Source organism: Chanodichthys erythropterus, chromosome 11 (genome assembly GCF_024489055.1).
Source record: "Chanodichthys erythropterus isolate Z2021 chromosome 11, ASM2448905v1, whole genome shotgun sequence".
Classification (NCBI taxonomy): Eukaryota; Metazoa; Chordata; class Actinopteri; order Cypriniformes; family Xenocyprididae; genus Chanodichthys; species Chanodichthys erythropterus.
This window is the reverse complement of record NC_090231.1, coordinates 37,388,963-37,406,769: the sequence shown is the minus strand read 5'-3', so window position 1 is coordinate 37,406,769 and position 17,807 is coordinate 37,388,963. Positions and strand designations below refer to the sequence as shown.

Sequence of the window (17,807 nt, the reverse complement as noted above, 5' to 3'; positions counted from 1 at the left end):
ACATGCAATGAAAAAAGAAGTGTAATAACTGGAGTAATAATTGGCAACATTTTCATACTAATATCTAATAATATTGATATATAATTTATTTTGCTATTCACTTGATGTGTCTCCTAAATACCGGTGTCCTCTACAGAGGTCATGTATAAAATCAATGTCCTGTTTCGTAACAGAAAGTAATATTTTGATTAGAAACCCCATAACATTTTCCTGAGATGTTGATTCATAACAATTTGAAAATGATAATTACAAAATATCGTATTTCCATAAGAATGCTTATTTTGATTTTCAGACCAAGGACTTTGTTGTCATAGGGAAACCTCAAAAAATTTGGCATCTCTGCAAAGCCCTGAATGTGCTCTTTACAGGACATCCAGACTTAAAACTGTGACATATATGATGTCAGAGAAAATCACTAAAATATAATGTACACTACAGAGGACAAAGTTCTATTGCTGGGTCCCAGGAGGATATGAGACATAAAATAAAATAAAAATGCTTAAATATTAACTTGTATTTATTTGAATATCTGAATGTTTGCGTGACTTTCTATATCCATTATTTTGTTTATTCACCAGCCAAAGTTGTCAATGTACAGTATATACACATTAGAGTCAAGAACAATTAGCTTTCTGGTATACAGTAAACCACACTTTAAAAATACATGTAACAATTCACAGTGTATAGAAAAGCAAATTTCTTTTATATATACAGTAAATATAGGCTATATATATATATATATATATATATATATATATATATATATATATATATATATATATATATATATATATATATAATAAAAAATTGTAGCAGTATGTTTAGATTGTAAACTGTGCAAAAACACCCATGAGCCCATAAATGCAGCTATAGAAACAAGCATGTAAAAGGTGTGCAAAAGACAAAGATTCCACATTCCATGAATCTTTTTGGAGTGTATTTCTATCAAGCTATATTGAGGGTGCTGATACTTATGTTGTCCACTGGCCTTTGGATACACCGCTGGCTCCATATACCACATCAGGGATAGGCAATGTTGGTCCTGGAGTGCCGCTGTCCTGCAGAGTTCAGCTCCAACCCTAATCAAACACACCTGAACAAGCTAATCCATGTCTTCAGGATTATTCAGGCTGAAGCCACTAATACGACCATTTCTACTAAGGCTACAGGCAGGTGAGGTTTTTTTAATCAGAGTTGTCTCTGCAGGACAGCAGCACTCCAGGACCGATGTTGCCCGATCCCTGTACCAGATAACCAGATCCAACCAACCTGCCATAGGAAAGTCCATTGATTGCTTTTCTTATCTTCACAATACATTCAATGGAAACAAACCTCTGTTGTCTCAGGAAGAGCAATTTACTGGCAACGCATAGCAAAATGCGTAATAAGTGAAGTCAAAGTCCATTCAAAAAAGGTAGGTGGAGCCTGGATTCATTATTCATTAACAGATGAAACAGACAACGGGAGTTTGGTTCTCCTCATTGCGTAGACATTGTCCAGACAGTGTAAGTTTTGAGTGCACCCTGAGTCCATCCTGATTTACTGGATATTTCCAGTCATCAGAAATGTTTATTTCGCCTCGTTTTTCATCGTTGGTACAAACGGTGTGTCAGGTTCAAGACTTATCTTGCTTTCTACGACTTCTTCAAGGGGAATATACAGTCTGCCAGCTGCAGGACTCTGGTGGTGAAGAGATTAAATCAAGAATTTTAATATAATAATAATATTTTGGTAGCATTTCATTTTACAGTCCTGTTCCACATGTACATATAATGTGCTAATGATAGTTGGATAATAATTAGGTACTAACCCTAAACCTACCCCTAAACTTAACCTTAACCCATGTAATTACTTTATATTACCCAGTACTTTCTTTAGCAAATGCACTGCAAGTACACATGCGTGCATGTACTTTAAAATAAAGTTGTTTTTTACAAGCAAATGTGTAAATTTGAGAGGTTTTAAACTGATGAATGATGACTGGCTGCACAATTTACCTGGAGTTCCTCTGGGGTTCTGATGTTGTTGATGAGCATGTCCTTAAAGAGAAGCGATGGCTCTGGGATTTTTGGGAATATGATGTCTTTATGTCTGAAGTAAGAGAAGCAAGTTTCAGTTTATTCTAGGCCTCAGTAATCATGTATACATTCGGTTCTTAGAACGTGATAATATGCAATAATATTGCTTAATATTTGACATTTTTAAATCAAAGAGCAGAACAATGAATATCTAAATCATTCATCACCTTCTGAGCAGCACAAGAGAGACTAACAGGCAAAAGGAAACTATGAGCGGGATTATAATGACAGCCAGCAATGCAGGCAATTTCGGATCGTTGTCCGCTCCTGCAAGAGCACAAAGAAAAACATTCAAGTTAATCTGTCAAAGAAAAGAGGAAAGCACATTACGCTACCGTTCAAAGGTTCAAAGTCGATGCGATTTTTTTTTTTTTTTGTAAAGAATTTCTATTTTATACAAATGCTATGATTCTGAATGTTCTATTCATCAAAGAATCCAGAATAAAAATGTATCACGGTTTCAACAAAAATATAAATCAGCAAAACTGTAAAGTATGTATGAAAAGTATAATTTCACTGAAGACTGGAGATGTTGCTGAAAATTCAGCTTTGCCATCACTGAAATAAATCACATATTCAACATATTCAAACAGTTATTTTAAATTGTAATAATATTTCGAGATGTTTATAGTATTTTTGATTAAATGCAGCCTTGGTGAACATAAGAGACTAAAGGTTGTTTCATTAAGACAACCACTGAATAAACTAATAACATACTGATATAAACATTTTTCTTTTTGTTATACTGTATAAAGGTCACGTTAAAATTGTCTTGGAAACTTGCCATGCATTCATCATTTAAAGGGATAATTCACCCTAAAATGAAAAATGAGTCATCATTTACTCACCCTGGTGTTGTTCTAATGTAGTTTACTGTTCTTTCTTTTTCAGACCACAAAAAAAGAATGTTTAAAAAATGTCCCACTTGCGTTTATCCATATAAATGGCAATGAATAATGACAAGCATTATGCTTTTAAACAAAGATGCGTCCCATTCAACACGTGTCGTATATTCCAAGTGGGACCATTCTTTTAATTCACTGCCATTATATGGACAAGCGTGAGCGGGACATTTTTTTTTTTAAAATTCTCCTTTTGTGGTCCGATAAAGAAAAAAGGGTTTACGGTATTAGAACAACACCAGGGTGAGTAAATGACGATTTAACTGTCATTTTAGGTGAACTTTCCCTTTAAATTTTCTACATTATAAAATGCCATTTTTATTGTTTTTCCCTTTGTAACGACTGTTCCAAGACTCGAATGGTTGAGGATCCAAACTCAGTATTTATTAAGGGGTAATCCACAAGCATAATCCAAAATACAGGCAACAGGTCAAACACAGGTGAGCAGTCTAAACAAGGATAACACCCAGGGCTAAGACAAAAAACAAGGCAATCCAGGGAACATGAAAAAACAACAAAGATTCAGGAAACAGGAAACAAGGCTCAGAAATGCAGTACAACAGACTTACAAGAACTAACGAGTGACTGAAGGAACCAGTTTTATATAGAGGGTTTGCAACAACGTCACTTTCCCGCCGAAAACGCGCTCCCTCAGCTGGACTGAGTGGCAAAAGAAGTTGCTGCATGACTGGATTTAATAGGGGAAACTGCGAAAACGCGACTAAAACTAACGAATTACACAAAAGGTTGGACTCGAAAGTGTTCCTTATAACATGTCAAATAAACCTAATCCATGGATATTGACATGCAGCCAGGAATCGTGTTTCCTGACATTTATATGTGCCTGATTTCGACGGTGGAGAAATACATAAAGCAAATCATATTGTCCAGCCTTAAAACATATATCGTTTTATAGTATAATTTTTGTCAGTGTTGTTTATTTAAAAACACCAAATTATGCAGAATATAAGATGGCAAATATTTAATTGATGAGTTGTCAACATAATATATAACAATACAATATATACGGTATGATTTTACCTCAAAATCCAACAATCTGACACAAAATGATAACTGCAAATGCATGTTTCTCTGCTGGAGTCCAGCTGTTTCTGTGAATTTCAGTGATCCATTTGCTTATTTTTCTGTTGCTTTCTGCAGTTTTTAAATATATACCTCAAGTTTTGTGTCAAAGCTATTTGTACAGTCAATCAAAAAGCTCTTTCCCGTTTTGGACAATCGTTGCCTTTTGCCACTCAGTGGACGTGACCGCAGCCGTAATGGTCGACGGTGACGTCACGTGCATACCCTCTATAGGCAGAAACTAACAAGGTAATGAACAACAGCTGAATGTAATCAAGGCTGATAAGTCTGGGCAGTGAATTATGGGAAATTGAGTCTATGATAGTGAGGCAGTAGTCCTGGGTGGAGTGCCCTCTGGTGGCTATCAAGGACACTCCCACTGGTAATCATGACACCCTTGAGGCAGGCTTCCTTATACTATGAGAATTTAGCATGAAATATGACTTAAAACTTTGACAAACTAAACAAAGAGTGATTATCGTAGTTGATTATGATGCAGGTTACTAGGTTCAGACGTACCATATTCCACCTCGTCACTCGGATCACTTCTCCCGTTACCACAATTACTTGAGAAGATGAGCTGCACTCTGGCTCTGTACTTGCAGGCTGGGTCATACTGCACATCGTGCTGACTTTTTTTGAGCTGTGTAGTTTCATTCTGTAAACACAACAACAGAAAAGTATAGGATCAAAAAAATAAAAACTTTTCTTTGGATCTTGTTTAACATGACATTATGTGCTCCACTACATGGTGCAATAATAGTTCTGCTGAGGTCATGCTTGAACTGTGACTTTTAGTGACAATGGAGAGGACCCGATCCTGTACTATGAAATAATAATAATGTAAAAGACATGATTTACCTTATTGCACTTGCTGATTGTATAGTTGTACATGTAGCATTCCTTTGTAAACTCATCTAAATCTGATCCATTTGCTTGAAAAAAGAGTTTTTGCCCATCTCTATGGATTGTAAGTTGAGGTTTGTTTAGTTTCACTGCAAAATAAGTCCAAAAAAGAAAAAGAGACTTTTTGTTAGCGTATGTGTCTGTCTATTTAAGGAAACAGAGAAGAAACTTACATTATAAAAACGTACAATAATAATACAGTTATTGCAGTATTATTAAAGGTTTTACTCAATGTAGGCCCACACATTAACGTGATCAACTTTTCTTTTTGTTTTAAAAAACTGACAACTCTCGATATTCATAGTTTTCAGTCACATGACTGGAGATAATAAGATGAGATAATAATGTCGTCATGGAATTGTTTTAAAAAATAAAACGTTGTTAAATGCTCGACATAGTTTAAAAAAACTTGGGTGTTCTCAGGTCCACTCAGAAAAAGCACATTTATTTTAAATTACCCGAGGCCACTAATACTGAACCCGACCTGTGGCACTCGTCTAAGTATTGGACCCGAACCCGCTAAAGACGGACCTCGGGTGTTTGCATCCAAGTGGACCCGTGGAGACCTCTACTTCCAGGTGGGTGTTCCTATACGGGTGTGACGTCAGTTGAAAACTGAGTACCACCAGGAATCGGGTCTCCTTAAGGACGCAGAGTGATCCTAATGATTCAACGGGCTTTTAATAGGTAGTATTTTTAGTGCCTGATTATAATTTCTGCAAAATCACGTTATGATTTATATAGTTTAAAATGCGTTATAATGAGTATTAATGTCTTTCAAATTACATGGTTCATAGTATATTACTGAAGCTATAGGTTGTGAAATTAAGCATTTCTCATGTTTTTTTAGTTAACTTATGTACCAGCATAACATACATCTACCCAATTAGCCTGCTAGATTAGCTTATATTATATTATATTAGGTGTTTTTTGCTTCCAATATCTGTTTCCAGTTTGTTTTATTATGCAATAGGCATAATAGGTTGATTGTGCACTTAATGTAATAAACATCATACAATAGTAAAATAGGTTATAATTAGACAAGACATCACATTAACAAATTTTGATCAGCCTGGGTCCTAAAGGAGACCTGATTCCTGGTAGGGGAGTCAGTTTCTCATGACACTGTAATTGGGGAAAAGTGAAAAGGTGCATGTTTACCGTAATCTACTGGACGTTCATCCTTGAACGTGTTGATTATGGAAGTACCATTGTAAGTGCCCTTGAACAGATAGAATATGTTCATCGCTTCCTTGAGAAATTCATCATGTATGATACATCCTCTGGTCTTCATCGTCTCGTCAGGTTTACATTCTTTTATTGATTCATCCCGAGGTAGCCTGAAACACAAGTTTACAACCAGTTCATGTATGCAAGGAACTTAAATGACAAATAAAAAGGGAAATATACAAAGCAATGGTGAGACAAACAGAAAATGACAAACCAGTAATATAAACTGAGGTCTTGGACATCAACAACAGGAACCCAAGTGCATTTCATCTTGCTGTGGGAATATTCATTGCTTCTGTTTTTCACCAGCCTCACTGAAATAAATGTGCAGATTTCAAATCAGTGCTCGAGATTAGATTGCAAAAGTGAAACATTTGGAATAAGAGATTCCTCTGTGGATTATGGAAGAGGTGAATCTTAATGGTTGAGTTCCCTGATGTATAATAGATGCTATTATTCCTAAAAAAAAACAAAAAACAGAAGAACTAACAATAAAAGTAAAATGTGCTGCTATTCACCTGATATTCTGCCTATTTGTTGTCAGCCTATATGGGGATTTTTTTTACCTAGCAAAATGGTCAAAATATATGATATCACATAATTTAATTTATAGATAGTAAACAACACATGCTGCAATAAAATTAACATTTGACATATTTACTGAAATAATTGGAATTTTTTCATTTTAAAATGTAGTCTTTTTTATTTAATTTTTAAAAAATTTAACAGTTGCTAAAATAGATGAAGTAAATATTCTCAAGATTCTCAATTCTCAAGTAAAGATGAGGCAATGCTAATTTTTCATACAGCTTGGAATGATTATGACTGATGTATTAGACGTAATGACCAGTTGAAGAGGGTTTGACATCTTGCTGGATTTGCAAAAATGTGCAGTGTTCATGGAAGTAAGTCTGACATTTAATTAGACGTCTAAAGACTTGTTTAACTGCATATTTGACAAACGCCACTTTTAAAAAATACAAGCTACCACTGCAGAGGGAGAAAGCAGAGATTCAGTGTGATCTAAAGCATTTGTTTATCACATGCAGACTTCAATTTCAGCTTTTATTGTAGGATGGATTAAAAACTATATTGGACTCAATATTTAACCTGCAGCTCGCAATAATAACTTTTCATCTTGAGACTTTCTTATTTGGTAAAACGAATCAAAGGATTCTGCAATCCGTATCCAATACCAAAACACAATCAAATACTATACATTCAAAAACAGGATACCATAAATACAGCGAGGTAAAATAAAACAATTAACCAAATTAATGACCTCAACCACTGAATAAACTAATAACATACTGCTCTTGATCATAATTGAGTTCGCTGCTACTGGATCAGTATAGAATGATAAAAAAATGGACACAATTTACATTAGATAGTTGGCTATAGTGTTGAGTACCTGAAGGTGGAGCTATGCTAATGTTCGTCGCTTGACTGTTGACTCGTTGTTCACAGTTTTCAGGGTTTGTTATGACACTGATGCACAGTCCATTCTCATTGGAGATTTCGAATTTACAGCCCTGGGTTTGGACTCTCTTGGATTCTTTTTTTTCTGAACAGTTCTGTTGGTGAAAGAGGATTTTTGTGTTAATTACTGCTGTAAGATATAGAATGTTTGTAATTGTGTTCATTTTGTGTTGCTGTGTTTTTGCATTACTCCATACTGAGTAAAGATGAGTCACTTTCTCATGAAAGCCTCCCCACCCTCCTGTTATTCCTTTCCAAACAATACATTTTTTTTTTTTACAAACATTTCCTCAATAACACTTTACAATAAGGTTCATTTGGTAACATTATTAACTAACATAAACTAACCATGAGCAATACATTTGTTACTGTATTTGTTAATCTTTGTTAACGTTAATTAACAAACTATAATTTAGTTCATAGTTTGTTCATGTTACTTCACAGTGAATTAACTAATATTAATGAAACTCTTGATTTTAATAATGTATTAGTTATTGTTGAAATTACCATTAACAAAGACTAATAAATGCTGTAGAAGTGCAGTTCATTATAAGTTCATGTTAACTAATGAACCTTATTGTAAAGAGCTACCAGATGGTTTAAATGTGTGTAATATATTTCAGGAACCTTTGTGCTTTCATTGAATTACAGCGCATAGCAACTGGTTTCATTTTGAACAAGCAGTGGCTGACCACCTAAAACTACACAAGAGCAGAACCAAAGTATTGCATAATGTAGTTGGACAAACCACACAAACTAATTTGCATTTATTCCCTTTTCTCATATACGTACATACATATAAAACACAGAAACAAAAACAATCACCAAAATGTTCCTCTTCTTCTCACTTCACCTAACCGTGTTATTGTTGATGAGGGTCTTAGACTTGGAGGCTGGTCTAATCTAATGGTCAAAGTAACATAATAATAATTTTCGAATTAAATGAAGTCTTTGTCAAGCTTTACAGTGTCAGTAAAACTGGTCGCACTCTTTGCTAACCTGATTGGCTCTCCTAGAAGGAAGTGACTTTTCAGAAGGATGTTTAACTCTGAAAGTCCCTAAAATGCCACAGGCTAGAGATGCACCGGTCGACTGGCTATAAATCAGAACAGGGCGGTTTTTGCTCTATTTTTTTAGCTTTATTTTGGCCAAACTCTATTCCGGACTTCTGACGAACACAAAAGACGTTTTTTAAAAAAAGTTGTTAAGCAAACAGACCCATTGACTTCCACAGTGTTTTTTCCCTCATATTATGGAAGTCAAAGGGGGCCCTGAGCCTGTTTAGTTACCGACATTCATCAAAATATCTTCTTCTGAAGATAGTTCAGCTGAAGAAAAAAAATAATACAGGTTTGGAACAATTTGATGCTTAGTTAATGATGACAGAATTTCCATTTTTGGGTAAACTATAACGCTGTCTAATGCCTGCTTGTGTACAGCGATACCCAAAGAAACTGCTACTATTCCATATGCGCCATCTACTGTCAGAGTAGAGAGTCTTTCTGCTGCAGGTGTTTCTTATGTTGCATACTTTCATAAATCTAAAGTCAGTCAAGTCTGTTTTTGCCTTAAATCTTGAAATTATACAATCTAGTTCAAAAACAACAGCTCATGCTACGTGTGTAGCATCTTTGTTTGTATCGTGATTAAATTCAGTGGTTGCCTCTAATTTCAAATGGTTACAGATATTTTAGTTTCATGTGTGCTGGAGAGAAGTCAAAACACATCTCATAAAAGCTTAGGGCTGGGCGATATATCGCATGAGATTGTCACGCGCATTTCGTCAGTAAAGCCGGTTCCCTGATTGCCGCTAACTCGCCATCACCTGCTTTCAAGTGGAGCGACATTTAATAGACAGAGCCATAGTTCACTGACAAGCCACGCAATATCGCGTTCAATATCGAAGGCGATTCATCTGCGATAATGAACACGATATTGTGTAGCTTGTCAGTGAACTATGGCTCTGTCTATTAAATGTCGCTCCATTTGAAAGCAGGTGATGGCGATTTAGCGGTAATCAGGGAACCGGCTTTACTGACGAAATGCGCGTGACAATCTCATGCGATATATCGCCCAGCCCTAATGCAGAGCTGTAAAACGTACCTGAAAACCATACTTGAGTAAAAGTACAACAGATACCTTACATCAAAAATGGCTCCAGAGTACTGCGTAGTCAAAAAAAACAAAAAAAAAAAACACAAGATGTAGTACCTTCAATGCCCTAAGATGGCGATATAACTTCTTTATAGCAGAAACCAATGGCTGCAGAAAAAGTTAGGTGCCATGCAAAGTGTAATATGTAATTGAATTTCTCATCACAAATGTATGAGTAAAAAGCAAATTTACTTGTTCAAAAATGTCTGTGTTTATGTATTATATATGTGTGTTCTGTGTATAATAATTATGTATATATAAATACACACACATACATGTATAAATTTAAGAAATATATGCATGCTTATATTAAATATATTTGATATTACATATAAATATAAATATTTTATATATAAATCTAAAATTTTTCTTAAATATATACATGCATGTGTCTGTATTTATATATACATAATTATACACAGAACACACACATATAATACGTAAACACAGACTTTTATTTTGCAAACGATTAATCGCGATTGCACATCCCTAATTTAGTCAGTAAAAGTTACTAATTTGATACTCAGAACAACTACAAAGTAGGCAAAAAGATACTTAATTAATGGAAATTTGTACCAACATGTACAAATCTCCATTAGTTAACATTTTCTTTGTGTGAACATCAGAGTACTTGGCCGAATTAATATACTAAGTAGATTAAGAAGGTCTTTATGTCCATTACATTTCCTGTACCATAACACTCAATGGGGAATACATGAAATGAACGGGCTTTAAGTCAAAGGACAAAGAGCTGCCAGCTTTACAGGGCTCATAAATGAAAAATGAAACATAGGGTTTAAAGGCAGGGTTTTATAAACGCTTTTTGTTATACTGGTTCAAACTTATATCCTGATAGCAATCAAGTGGTGCAAATATTAAAACATGTCCTCTGTGAAAGTCTCAGGACCAAAAAATGCTCATCCAACCGAATAATATGATGTCCTACCTGCCTGTCAACATATGTATTTCCATACCTCCGCACACCCTCACATCACGTCATCAGCGTGTTTCATAAGGCTATGCAGAGTTGTACACAGACAGTCACTGAGTGCCACAAACAAACAGCAGCCGCCTTTTACAGTTCCTCCTGAACCAAAATAACAAGCTTATGCTGCGTTCACGCCATGTGGAAACCAAGAAGGCATCCCATGACGTTCTACCAGAAGCTGTATTTATGCGTTTTTATGTAAACACTGTCAACACCAAAATGAATCTGCAGCAGTCAGGTGGTAAAACTAGAGCTCTTTAAGTTGTTCATGTTCAGTATTATCGTAATGTTATGTGCTTTGAGACAAGAGGTCATTTAACACCGTCTCTCGTCTCTTGTTGCTTTGCGGAATCTGCCTGCATTCATGTGTTTAGAAGGAGGTGTGGCTTTGAAGTGCGCTCTAAGGGAGGGTGCCTTTAACACATGTAATATATGAGAAAATGACACAAACTCAATGTAGACTTTGAGTTTAGATTAGATCAGATCTGATTTTGTTTTATTGACTTAAATTCTAGTTCAGTGTTTGTTCAGTGCTTCTCAGGTTTGGTTAATAGCATGTTTCCAGAGAAATACTTTCCTGCATATAAGCATGTCAAGGTAATGTACTAAGATCCGCCATGTTTTGACTCAAGTATGCTCATAAAACTGAGTGAAATGTGGGACAACGAAGGCATTTTCTTTATAACTGTTTCATCATTATATGATATCAATCAACATAGAAAACATTCAATTAAACAGCATTTATTTTAAGTATGCATAGTTTAATGGCATACTTTTAAGTGGGAGCTCACATGGAATATAGGTAGACTACTTTTTTTGGTCCCACTTTATATTAAGTGGCCTTAACTACTATGTACTTACATCAAAAAATAAGTACAATGTACTTATTGGGTTCATATTGAATTGCAAAACACTTTTACTGCTTTTGAGGTGGGATATGGGTAAGGTTAAGGAAAGCTTTGGTGGTATGGGTAGGTTTAAGGGTAGGGGTAAGGGTTCAGGGATGGGTCAACAGTGTAATTATAAATGTAATTACAGAAATTAATTACAGATGTAATTACATGCAGGTGTTTTTAAAATATAAGTACAATGTTAAAACATGTATGTACACAATAAGTGCATTGTATCAAATGATTAATTTAAATGTAAGTACATAGTAGTTAAGGACACAATATAAAGTGGGACCCTTTTTTTAAAAAATATTTATCTGTAAAACTGCAGGACTATTTAAAAGGCAAAGAATATGATTCAAAATGGTCCTGCCTCAGTTACTTATGTTACATAATATAATAGATAAATATATAAATATAATGCATCATATATACTAAAAAAAGTCTATATGATTTTATTCACCTGAGATCTCCATCTTAAGTGCTATAGCCAGATAAACATAACCCTAAAAACATTTTTGACCAATGAATAGCAAACTCCGTCAAACATGTTTTGTGACGAGGATCAGGCTTAGACTAAAAAGACCCAGGTTTATATTTTGTCCCACATAAAAAAATACTATAGTAATTTATAGTAAATACAATAGTGTTTTTGAACCATACTATAGTAAAGTACTCGAATTAATTTGTTGTGGTAATTCTATAGTTGCTGTGGTATCATAACAACTATAGTAATATAAGCAATCCATTAACAAAGTGTTGTAAATACTTTGGTTCAAAAACTTTTATAGTATTTACTATAAATTACTAAAGTATTTTTTCATGTGGGTACTGCATGTTAATTTTAACCACTTTCTCCAACAATAAATAGCTTAAATAATATTTTAAAAAATAATAAAATATAATCACGATCACTAGAAATGGATAAGATCTGAACAAATAGCTATTTCAAGAAAAGTATGTCGTATTTTACATTCTTAAGAGTTGACTTTCTATTGCGACTGCATCCACCCAGACAGAATTCTTTGAACAGTGAGCGACGGTGACTCACCTGCGAATTGTACACAAGTACCGTGTAGTTCACTCTACAGCTATGATCCAAATCCTCAGGTTTTTCCCATGTCAAACTGAGCCGAAAAGGTGTTTCCCATATAAAGGTCAGATTCTTCGGAGGAGGGAGTTCTAAGGTTTTTCGAAGAGGGAAACAAGAGAAGACCAAGAGGGAAAAAACGAGAAAAATATAAAATAAGAACAGCGTTCAACAACAAATTAAAGGGAGCAAGTTCAGACATGAGAAGGTCTCTGACGTCACTGTTTCGGGAATTATACAGGATGCCCCGCAAGCGTTGTCAGTCATAAGGAAACTCAAGGGGAAAAGCGTTCCTAACAAACAGGCAACAGAACAACAGTAAACCTACCTGCCATGTTATCACCTCCGACGAACATGACGGAGACCGAGAAGCATATCATCAAGGTTAAATCCCAAAATCGACACATTTCGACGGTTTTGTCGGATAATCCGTGTAAAATTCAAAGTGAAATCACGTAATCCCGTTGTTGACATACGCTAAACGCGATATTTTGACTTTACTCTCAAGTGGTCGTACCCGTGCTTGGCATAACTCAACCAGAGTAAAGTACGTCTGTCAGCCTCGCGCTCGAAACAGAAGTGTGGCTGGAGCTTCTTTGGACTGTCAGACTAAAGTGGGTGGAGTGTGTGAGTCAGTCAACTCGTTTCAGGACTTTTCCAGGAATCACGTACACTACTTCAGTGGCGTATTGTCTTTTTTCTAATTTTTCGAGTTAAATTGCGAATACAGTCCCAGTCGAGCTAGTATTAGGAAATTATACAATTACAGAATGTTTATAGCCACGTATGTTTACACACATACAAGGAATGTGCCTTGGTGCAAACGAAGCTTCCAGTGCAACAGGATACAGATAGAAAAATAAATAAAGATGAGTAAATTGCGCACGCGCACACACACACACACACACACACACACACACAGTTTTGTTTTGCTATCTTAGTGAGGACATTCCATAGACATAATGGTTTTTATACTGTACAGACTGTACATTGTATCCCTCTACATTACCCTTACCCCTAAACCTACCCATCACAAAAAACATTCTGCATTTTTACATTTTTACTAAAACATCGTTTATAATGATTTTAAAGCCATTTTATATATGAGGACTCATGAAATGTCCTCATATTTCATGTTTATGTCCTAATACCAGTGTAATACCCATGTCATTATACAAATTTGTGTCCTCATAAATCACAAAAACAAGTGCGCGCACACACACACTAAATATATGTAAATACATATAAATATAAATAAATGTAAATAATTTTAAGATTTTCAGGGTAAGGCAAGGAGACTGTCCTCAACAACTGATTTTTTAGGAACTTTTTGTTTTTTGTTGATAAAAAAAAAAAAAAAATCTGTACTCCAGCTTTAAACCATTTAATAAATAAATGTCAGTAAGGGATAATCTTCAACAGTCAACCCTGCTACCATAACCTTACTGAAAACTCAATATTTTTATAAATTTTAAAATTCATATTAAAAAATTAGCTTGAGATTGCACCATGTAATTGCAATTTCTATGCATTTCGGTTAGAATGAAAGAATCCTGATGGAATGCTTAAAATCGTGAAGACATTTATCTTGAAATAGAGTAAAAAGAAAGAATGTATGGAAAAAATTTATTTCATTGATGTCATTCGGAGTAACTAATATAAAGGGACCATTTTGGATTAAGTCATGCGTTCAAAATCATGTGACAGGATGTGACATCATTTAGACACCTGCAAAGGAACACATGGTCATGAAGCAAAGTAACTAAGTCTCTTTTAACTATTTGAAAAAGTTTTCACTCGCTCATACACGTCCCGAAACATCAGGTCATTCGGTACAACCGCTATAAAACATGGAAAATGTTCTAATATTTTAAAAACTTGTACTAAATATAAAATGTTTGATTGCTCTTTTGTTAGCTAGCTAGATATCAGCCTGTTAGCATTGTTTGAAAAATCATCGTTCAGTAAAACCGAAATTTTGGTTAAACCGAATGACTTTTTTGGTGACAAATTTTGTCCATCTTGTAAAAAATGACAAAAGCAGTGTTGATTTAAAAAAATAAAATAAAAACACAATCTCATTGTTAACACTTAATAAAACTTCAAAATTAATTATATCTGCATTATTTTATTTTTTTTACTTTATCTCGAAATAGAGTAAATGAATGAATTGGTTAATACAATTTAAAGTAGGCCTAACCATTATTATTTATACATTTCTGAAACTGGAAACTCTGCATCGATAAGAAGTTAAACCACAACATAAAAGTAACTAATTAACACTTTAATTCTCAAAACATTCATTAAAAATCATTGACAAACATAACAGTTTTCAGCACGACAATAACTCATTGTCATCAGCATCTGTAGTTTCTCTTAGCTGCCTGTACACACAACATTCGTAGGTGTAAAACAATTGTTTTGTACAAATCATTAACACAAGTCTTAATACTGTCATTTTGTCTTCAGATTTAGATTGTTTTATACACAGTTACATCATGATCATGACAGTTAACTGTTTAAGCTGCAAAAACCAGTTTTGTGCCGTCAGATCATATCAGTACTTGAGTATCAGTACACATTTAAGAGTAGGATCAAAGTCATAGTCTTTGGTACTGTATGTCACCTTTGGTATTAATCACCTCCACTGTCCCTCTCAGAAAGCAGGCACCAAAATAAATTGTTACAGTTTTCCTCAATCGATTTGAGACATTTCTCCAAAGTAATGTAACTGCCCTCAAAACAATTAACACAGTGATGTAAACACACTCTTATCTTAGCCAAACAGTTCAACTTAACTGCAAAATAAAGCTCTGCATTTTTTTTTATAGTAATGCATGTTAAAAGCAAATATTAACATCAAAACTACAAGTGTATTCTCTAATGATTTTAGAACACGTTTAGCTGTAGATGTACAAATACACTAACGAAAATACATGTTTATGGGTCAATGACATGACAGGTCAATTTGTTTTTTAATAATAAAAAAACAAAGATATGACATCCAAAGTATGTAAGTTGGTACAACTAGATCTGTTTTATTGAATCCAAAAGGTTTTAATTACATTTTGCTACCTTTAAATGTATTTTAAAGATTTTGAAGTGTCAAAAGGTCATTCGGTTTAACCGTCCAATTGCCAAAACAGCCATTTCATTTGTGATTAAAATATCTTAAAATGTAATAAATGTATATATTTTTTATTCTGGCATGATTTTATAACATCATATATCAACATAGTGCAACATGGTATTAAAATTATGTGCAGAAGTCGTTTTGTTATGAGAAAGAATGTATGGAAAAAAATCATTTCATTGATGTCATTCAGAGTAACCAATATAAAGGGACCATTTTGGATCAAGTCATGCATTCAATATCATGTGACAGGATGTGACATCATTCAGACACCTGCAAAGGACCACATGGTCATGAAGCAAAGTAACTAAGTCTCTTTTAACTATTTGAAAAATTCATGTTTTCACTCGCTCATACACGTCCCGAAACATCAGGTCATTCGGTACAACCGCTATAAAACATGGAAAATGTTCTAATATTTTAAAAACTTGTACTAAATATAAAGTGTTTGATTGCTCTTTTGTTAGCTAGCTAGATATCAGCCTGTTAGCATTGTTTGAAAATATCATCATTCAGTAAAACCAAAATTTTGGTTAAACTGAATGATTTTTTTGGTGACAAATTTTGTCCATCTTGTAAAAAATGACAAAAGCAGTTTTAATTGATTATAAAAACCCCATAATCTCACTGTTAATACTTAATAAAACTTCAAAATTAATTATATCTCCATTATTTTTTTTTACTCTTTTAAAAACCTTATTCGTCAATGACCCAAACGTTGTAACGTTTTTCCAACAGGTTTTGTTATATGGGTCATTGAGCAGCACATAAAGCTTCAAAAAAGGTATTTTTTTTGAAAAATATTTTCAAAACTGATGAAATGCATATTTTTGAGTCATGAACAATGTGTAAACTACGGAAGAGGATTAGGGCCAAGCAATAATAAAAAAATAAACCATCTCAAGATTAAAGTTGTTAAAGTTCGAGAAAAAAGTTGAAATAAAATGTTGAGAATAAAGTCATTAAATTACGAGAAAAAAGTCATTAAATTACAAGAACAAATTCGTTAAATTATGAGAACAAATTTGTAATTTAACGAATTTATTTTCGTAGTTTAATGACTTTTTCCTCATAATTTAATGACTTTATTCTCAACATTTTATCTCGACTTTTTTCTCGAAATTTAACATTTTTCTCATAATTTAACGAATTTGTTCTCGTAATTTAACGAGTTTATTCTCAACATTTTATTTAGACTTTTTTCTCGAAATTTAACAACTTTAATCTCAAGATGGTTTTATTTTTTTATTATTGCTTGGCCCTAATCCTCTTCCGTAGTAAACAAGTTTCAGTTGTTACATAACATTCAAAGTGTTTAAATTCTTTTTTTTGTCAAGTGGAACAACCAAATATTTGTAAATATATATCTACCCATACTTGAAATGAGCTGTTTTTATCAGTGTTTTAGACATAAACCTAAATCTACTGGGGTCCCCTGAATGTTGCATTACAGTATCAGGCTTAATGTTATTCCCTTGTCAGTTGATAATAAAAAATTTCAGTTGTGCCACCCTGACATTTGAGAACATACATTGACATTTGAGAATAATTGCTGGGCAAAAGTTTTTCAATCATCTCAACAGCTTTAAAACTACAGATATTTATAAAATTTGTTTATATGTATAATCAAACATAACATTATGAAAGTATTATCAAAGTATTTTATCTTGAATTTCTTATAAATAAAACCATTATTATTAAAAAAAAGTTCCCAGTTCCCAGACTCAGAACCACTGAATTAGGGTAATTCTGATTTCATTTGAAATCCACCCCTTCTACCCTGCTGTCCACTTTCACCATGTCCATTTCTCCTTTTGCTCTTTCCACTACACCAGTGTCCTCCACTATACTCAGCTCTTCTCCTATCCTCCTTT

At 34.0% G+C, this 17,807-nt stretch overlaps 1 protein-coding gene across 1 annotated transcript; it reads right to left on the bottom strand.

Annotated features, from left to right (window-relative positions):
- Window positions 1–499: 499 nt before the first annotated feature.
- On the bottom strand, window positions 500–13,398 carry il13ra1 (interleukin 13 receptor, alpha 1). The gene is made up of 10 exons (XM_067399685.1): window positions 13,129–13,398; window positions 12,762–12,892; window positions 7,611–7,773; window positions 6,414–6,513; window positions 6,131–6,309; window positions 4,925–5,058; window positions 4,583–4,721; window positions 2,246–2,345; window positions 1,998–2,091; window positions 500–1,680 (listed from the first exon to the last, which is right to left on the bottom strand). Exons 1-10 carry the CDS (start codon window positions 13,205–13,207, stop codon window positions 1,570–1,572), a joined length of 1,230 nt encoding a protein of 409 aa, XP_067255786.1. The 5' UTR covers window positions 13,208–13,398; the 3' UTR covers window positions 500–1,569.
- Between the last annotated feature and the right edge of the window lie 4,409 nt (window positions 13,399–17,807).

What these genes read in the sequence shown, in the direction of transcription:
- il13ra1 (XM_067399685.1), bottom strand. Translation starts at nt 13,207, where the DNA reads ATGTGTCGATTTTGGGATTTAACCTTGATGATATGCTTCTCGGTCTCC. An exon ending in GACCTCAGTTTATATTACTG is followed by an intron (nt 6,310 to 6,413) that starts GTTTGTCATTTT and finishes CTTGTGTTTCAG; the next exon opens with GCTACCTCGGGATGAATCAA. An exon ending in GAGTGACGAGGTGGAATATG is followed by an intron (nt 2,346 to 4,582) that starts GTACGTCTGAAC and finishes GTGCTCTTGCAG; the next exon opens with GAGCGGACAACGATCCGAAA.